The sequence below is a fragment of the Hemiscyllium ocellatum genome, chromosome 44 (assembly GCF_020745735.1).
Source record: "Hemiscyllium ocellatum isolate sHemOce1 chromosome 44, sHemOce1.pat.X.cur, whole genome shotgun sequence".
In the NCBI taxonomy this organism is placed as follows: domain Eukaryota; kingdom Metazoa; phylum Chordata; class Chondrichthyes; order Orectolobiformes; family Hemiscylliidae; genus Hemiscyllium; species Hemiscyllium ocellatum.
In genome coordinates this window covers 12,813,305-12,819,311 of record NC_083444.1, presented here as the reverse complement: position 1 = coordinate 12,819,311, position 6,007 = coordinate 12,813,305, and the positions used below count along the sequence as shown (strand labels likewise).

The following is a 6,007-nucleotide window of genomic DNA, read 5'->3' as shown; positions in this document are numbered from 1 at the left end:
CTGGAGCTTGCAGACCCATTCCCAGGGATGAGCGTTGGAAAGTAGGATGAGAATAGTAAGGTGCCCATTTTTTGACTGCTGCAGACTTGATGGGCTAAAGGACATTGTTCTGTGCCATAGGCTGGAAGAACACAACAAGCAAGGCAGCATCAGAAGGTGCAGATGTCAACATTTCGGGTACAACCCTTCCTGAAGAAACGTTGACTTCTCCACCTGCTGCTGCCTGGCTTGCTGTGTTCTTCCAGCCTCCTGTTTATGTACTGTGGATTCCAGCATCTGCAGGTTTTTGTTTGTCTCTAAATAGGCCAGACTGGGTGAGGCTGGTAGATTTCCCTCTCTCAAGGCCTTTGTTGTTAAAATCTATTAATATACATGAGACAAGTGTTCATCCTCATGCCTACTCCACCATTCAGTAGGATCATGGCTGATCCTCACATCCAGTTTTGTGTTTTTCCTTCAAGCCTTCATCCACAAGACATGACTCACAATATGCCACAGTCTATTTTAACACTTCAGACCTCAGGAACAACAAACAGGAAATTATGTGAACATGATATAACTTTTATTAATGGCTGATAAACTAAACAACAAAATCTCTTTACATCAGAACTATACAAAAAAAAGTTCAACTATACAACAGAGGCAAGAGACCCTGTCTGGATCCTTACTTGTGGGGGTGGGATGGGGGAGAACACATTCACCTGCTCCCGGTGATTAAACCTCATCCAAAAATCACTTTTGTAGACACGTGATCAACAAATACAACTGAAATCAGTGCCTCTGGTTTTGTCACTGCAAGCAACTGGCCTCTAGCATAGAGACACCCTCAAACACAAAATCGTTCCTCCCCATATCCCAATTCACTCCAGCCAATGACAGCTCCACGATGCAGGACTGAAGGCCAGACGTCACCAAGTTGATTCAGTTGCTTCAGAAATCCTGAGAAGACAAGAGGCGAGAACTAGAGGGGCAGCATTCTAGGTCAACATGGGATACAGTAACAGCGAGACTGATTGAGCCCAGATCCCACTCCCATTCAGATAGCTGCAGAATGGTTTGATGAAAATTACAGACAAATTGGGGTCAGATGGATGGCTCTCCAGCTCGATCTGATTACCGTGCCCCACCCTGCATACTTTCATCACCTCACTCCATGATTCTTCCACTTCCACGTCATAGCTGAACAGTTTTGGCTTGGACTTGCTGGTGTTCAGAGGAACGACAGGGGAGGGGGATCTGATTGAGACACAAAGTGAGACTGCTGACTTATTCGCTGAGCTTGTAAGTTTATTTTCAGGAATTTCAACACTGTACCAGCGCGCCTCCAGATGAAGCGTTGGTGTTCTGTCCTGCGTGCTTATGTTTACGTGATCCCAGTTTGCTGAGGTGGGTGCCATCACTTCCGGCTTTGTTTGTTAATGGTTGGTATGTGGGGTGTAACTTGACATATTTGTTAATGGACTTCTGGGTGGAGTGTAAACAAACTTACCAGCTCAGCGAGCAAGTCAACATGCACACCCACAGTCTCAGCTACAGATCTTCAAATATATAAAATGCTAAAGGGGTTGATAAGATAAGGGCATTGGCTTTAAAAGGCAACCATGTAGGGCTTTATAAAATCATGAGGGGCATGGATAGGGTGAATAGACAAAATCCTTTCCCCTCTGGTGGGGAGTCCAAAACCAGACAGCACAGATTTAGGGTGAGGGGAGGAAAGATATAAAAGGAACCGAAGGGGCAACTTTTTCACACAGAGGGTGGCATGTGTATGGAATGAGCTGCCAGAGGAAGTGGTGAAGGCTGGTACAATTACAGCATTTAAAAGGCACCTGGATGGGCACATGAATAGGAAGGTTTAGAGTGATATGGGCCAAGTCATAGAGATGTACAGCACGGAAACAGACCCTTCAGTCCAACTCATCCATGCCGACCAGTTGTCCCCAACCAATCTAGTCCCATCTGCCAGCACCCTGCCCATATCCCAGTGCTGGCAAACGGAACAAGGTTAATTTAGGGTAACTGGTCGGCACAGACAAGTTGGACCAAAGGGTCTGTTTCTGTGTTGTACATCTGTCACACAAGGAGGAACGTCTGTTATAGTCTTGAACAAGAGGAAGGAGCTTCAAAACTGAAGTGAGAAGAAATTATTACATTCAGAGGTTTGTGAAGCTGTGGAACTGTGTCCCAGAGGGCAGTGCAGGCAGAATAAATCACCAGATTCAAGAAAGAAATAGATAAGTTTCTGGTGAAAAAGCAGGATAAAAGGCTATGGGGATGAGGTAGGAAAGACGGAGGACCTGTGACAAAAAAAAAAGTCCTTCTCTTCGGTTTTAAATGGGTGAGCCCTGGTTTTTAAATAGCAGTTAGAGAATGACATTCAAGGGAGCAGGTGAGATTTACTGAAATGGTCCCACTGTTGGGGGAATTATAATTATGTGCACGAATATGGAGACACTTCATGATGAATGGCACAGATAGGGTAAACAAAAAACTCTTCCCAGAAACTGGAGGATGATAAACAGAAAACACTGAAGCTAATTGACAAAAGAACCAAAGGAGACAGAGTCATAGACACATACAGCACAGAAACAACTCGTCCATGCCGGCCAGATATCCTAAATCAATTTAGTCGCATTTGGGCCACATCCCTCTAAACCCTTCCTCTTCATATGCCCATAGAGATTTACAAAATTATGAGGGGCATGATTAGGATAAATAGACAAAGTCTTTTTCCTGGGGTGGGGGAATCCAGGACTCGGGGGCAGAGGTTTAAGCTGAGGGGGGAAAGATATAAAAGAGACCTAAGGGGCAACTTTTTCATGCAGAGGGTGGTACGTATATGGAATGAGCTGCTAGAGGAAGTATTGGGGACTGGTACAATTCCAACTTCTAAAAGGCATTTGGATGGGTATATGAATCGGAAGGGTTTGAAGGGATATGGGCCGGGTGCTGGCAGGTGGGACTAAATTGGGTTGGGATATCTGGACGGCATGGATGGGCTGGACTTGAAGGGTCTGTTTCCATGCTGTACATCTCTATGACTCTTAAGTGTTGTTCTTATACCAACCTCCACCATATCATCTGGTCAAAAGAAAACAAAAAATTCCACAGCATTTTTGGGTTTCTAAGACTTCCATTTGGTGGACAAATCTCTGACCATGAAACATGGATTCTCTTTCTTTTACTTCTTCCCAGGGTGCGGGTATCACCTACAAAGCTGGCACTTGTTGCTGAGCTCTAGAACTGAGGATGGTTGAAGTGTCAACCATATTGGCTGTGGGTTCAGTGTCACATGTAGAGCAGGAAAGGACAGCAGACTTCCCTTTCCCTAAAGGAAGCTGAGGCCCAGGCTTACATTGTGGGGACTCTGGTTCAAATCCCAGCACAGCAGCTGCTCCGTCTAAAATTCAATTCATCATAAACCTGGAATTGAAAAGTGAAGGTGACTATAATAACAGCCAAAATCCATCTGGTTCACGGATTCCTTTTCGAGAAGAAAATCTGCTATCCTTACAACGTGACGGACTCCTAACTGTCCTCGGAAATAGCTGAACAAGCCACTCAGATCAAGTGGTAGTCAATCAATCAGAGATGGGTAACATGTACTGAGTTTACCAGCAGTACTGACATCCCATGAAAAACATAAACAAAAAGAAATAATGATTCATGGACATGGAGGGGGTGGGAAGAGGCAGGGCGAGGGGCCATTACCTCAAAAAAGTAAAATCAGATCATTCAGGGGTAATGCCAGGAAGCACTTCCCTGGATAAAAAGTTAATGGAAATCTGAACTCCTCCTCCCCAACTTCTAAAAACTGGCCATTGGGACAATGGAGAGAAATGGAACAAAGGACTTTAAAATACAGAGCAGGTTGGACCGAATTGTAGATGGAATAGGCTTAAGGAGGTCAATGGTCTCCTTCCTGTTACTGTGCAGCACGTTTCAAGGGCTGAACTCGCCACCTCCTGTACCAGTGAGATAGGCTCGGGAATTTCAGTGTGAACAGTTGCAGTTACTTACATCAATGTCAAGAATACTGGAGTCGAACAGATCCTGCAACAGACCGGCTCGGCCCTGTCTGATCGGCGGAGCCTGAAAGAGCGAGACACACACAATCACAGAAAGGATTTCAAGACAGCTACAAGCCTGCTGCATATAGATCCCTGGAGGTCGACACAGAGGGAGATGGCAGTGAGTTGGCAAACACCCAGTACGGGCCAGCCGTGGCTCAACGACTCTCATTTCAGACTATTGAGTAGGTAACCTAAGCTGACAACCAACTAACTGCAGTGCAGCCATGCGGTTAGTCATTTACAGGTACCATCGTGGGCGGGGTAGGGTCAGTCAGTGCCGCGGGAGTGCAACATCAATCCAATGTCAGTCGGTGCCACAGGAGTGCAACATCAATCCAATGTCAGTCGGCACCGAGGGAGCGCCACACCATCGGAGGGTCAGTCAGCACCGAGGGAGCGCCGCACCATCGGAGGGTCAGTCAGCACCGAGGGAGCGCCGCACCATCGGAGGGTCAGTCAGCACCAAGGGAGCGCCGCACCATCGGAGGGTCAGTCAGCACCGAGGGAGCGCCGCACCATCGGAGGGTCAGTCAGCACCGAGGGAGCGCCGCACCATCGGAGGGTCAGTCGGCGCCGAAGGAGCGCCGCACCATTGGAAGGTCAGTCGGTGCCGAGAAAGCGCCGCACCATCGGAGGGTCAGTCAGCACTGAGGGAGCGCTGCACCATCGGAGGGTCAGTCAACACTGAGGGAATGCCACACCATCGGAGGGTCAGTGTTTTGGGAACACTGACAGTGCCTTATCCCACACCCTGCCTTCAAGGCCACTCTACAGATACTGACCAAACTGATCTCGCTGTTTGCATCAGAACGCTCACTCGTGGCATCTGATATCAGTTCTCCTGTCTCTGACTCTTCACCATCTTCCTCCATCAGACTGAGCCTGTGTGAGTGAGAGAGAGAGAGAGAGAGAGATAAAACAACATACCCATGAAACTGAGCATCCAAGAGAATTACACATAGAAGAACGATGCTGAACAGAGAAGAGGCCCCTTTCCTGTGGTCCCTCCCTCCCATATTCCTCCCCACCCCAACCACCCATTTAAGGCTGTTCTGTTACATGAAGAACCAACCCAGCTGGAGAAACCGAAACTCATCTGACCCTGCCACTTCACTCACTCTCCCTACTCCAGTTCAGCTACTACGTCCCAGAACCAACCTTGTCTCAGTGTCCTCAAGCCCTCCTTACGCCCAGTAAAGCCACACTGCCCACAGCCCCTCCATCTCTGCTTCACCCCCTCCCCACAACAGAAAATCAAAGACCCCCCACTAACTCCCTGCTTCTGAGAGGAATGCATTATCCATTGATTTAAACTGATGCAGTGGTCCCTGATGCTGACAGAAGCCTCTCCCGTCCTGGTCTTTGCTCAGTCTAATAGCAGCGAGACACACAACCTGACTTTCCACCTTCAAATCACAATGCTGCCCCCTTGACACTGATTTCCCCCTCCCTCTCACCATGTCAGCACTGCCTGCCCCGTGACACTAACATTCCCAGTGACAGAGTTGCCCTGCGACGCCACTCCCCCTCGTTGCTATCCCTCTCCCGGTGTTGAGCTTTAACGCCAGATCCACTGTCTCACTGTTGCCCATGACACCGGTCTCCTCTCCCCAGGGCTGCCAAGGAGCTGGGGTTAAACACGGACGGTGGGGTCCAAGCGCACAAGTCACCAAAACCCAGTGACGTACAGCTGCTGTTTCTTGTGCCGCTGTCGCATTCGGTTCTTCTGCTGCCGGTCCTTCTGAACTCTCTCGTTCTGCCTCTTGTTCTGACTTTGCGACTCAAGCCAGGAACGACTGGAGAAGGGGAAAAGGAAGAGGACATTAGGTGCCTCACACAGGCAGCCACACGATCATACGGACAGCAAACTGGCTTTGGTGAAAAGGATGTGTTTGGAATACTCGTTGATGGTGTTAGTGGTGGAAATGAAAAAC

General features: G+C 48.3%; 1 protein-coding gene across 1 annotated transcript in view; it reads right to left on the bottom strand.

Moving 5' to 3' along the window:
• Window positions 1-540: 540 nt before the first annotated feature.
• LOC132835173 (cohesin subunit SA-1-like) overlaps window positions 541-6,007 on the bottom strand; it is a 52,956-nt gene continuing 47,489 nt past the window's right edge. The window contains exons 34-37 of the mRNA XM_060854522.1: window positions 5,762-5,869; window positions 4,856-4,955; window positions 4,021-4,092; window positions 541-939 (exon numbers count right to left, since the gene is read on the bottom strand). Of these exons, the coding sequence (XP_060710505.1) occupies window positions 931-939; window positions 4,021-4,092; window positions 4,856-4,955; window positions 5,762-5,869 (289 nt within the window). The 3' untranslated portion in view covers window positions 541-930. The remainder of the gene's footprint in view (window positions 940-4,020; window positions 4,093-4,855; window positions 4,956-5,761; window positions 5,870-6,007) is intronic.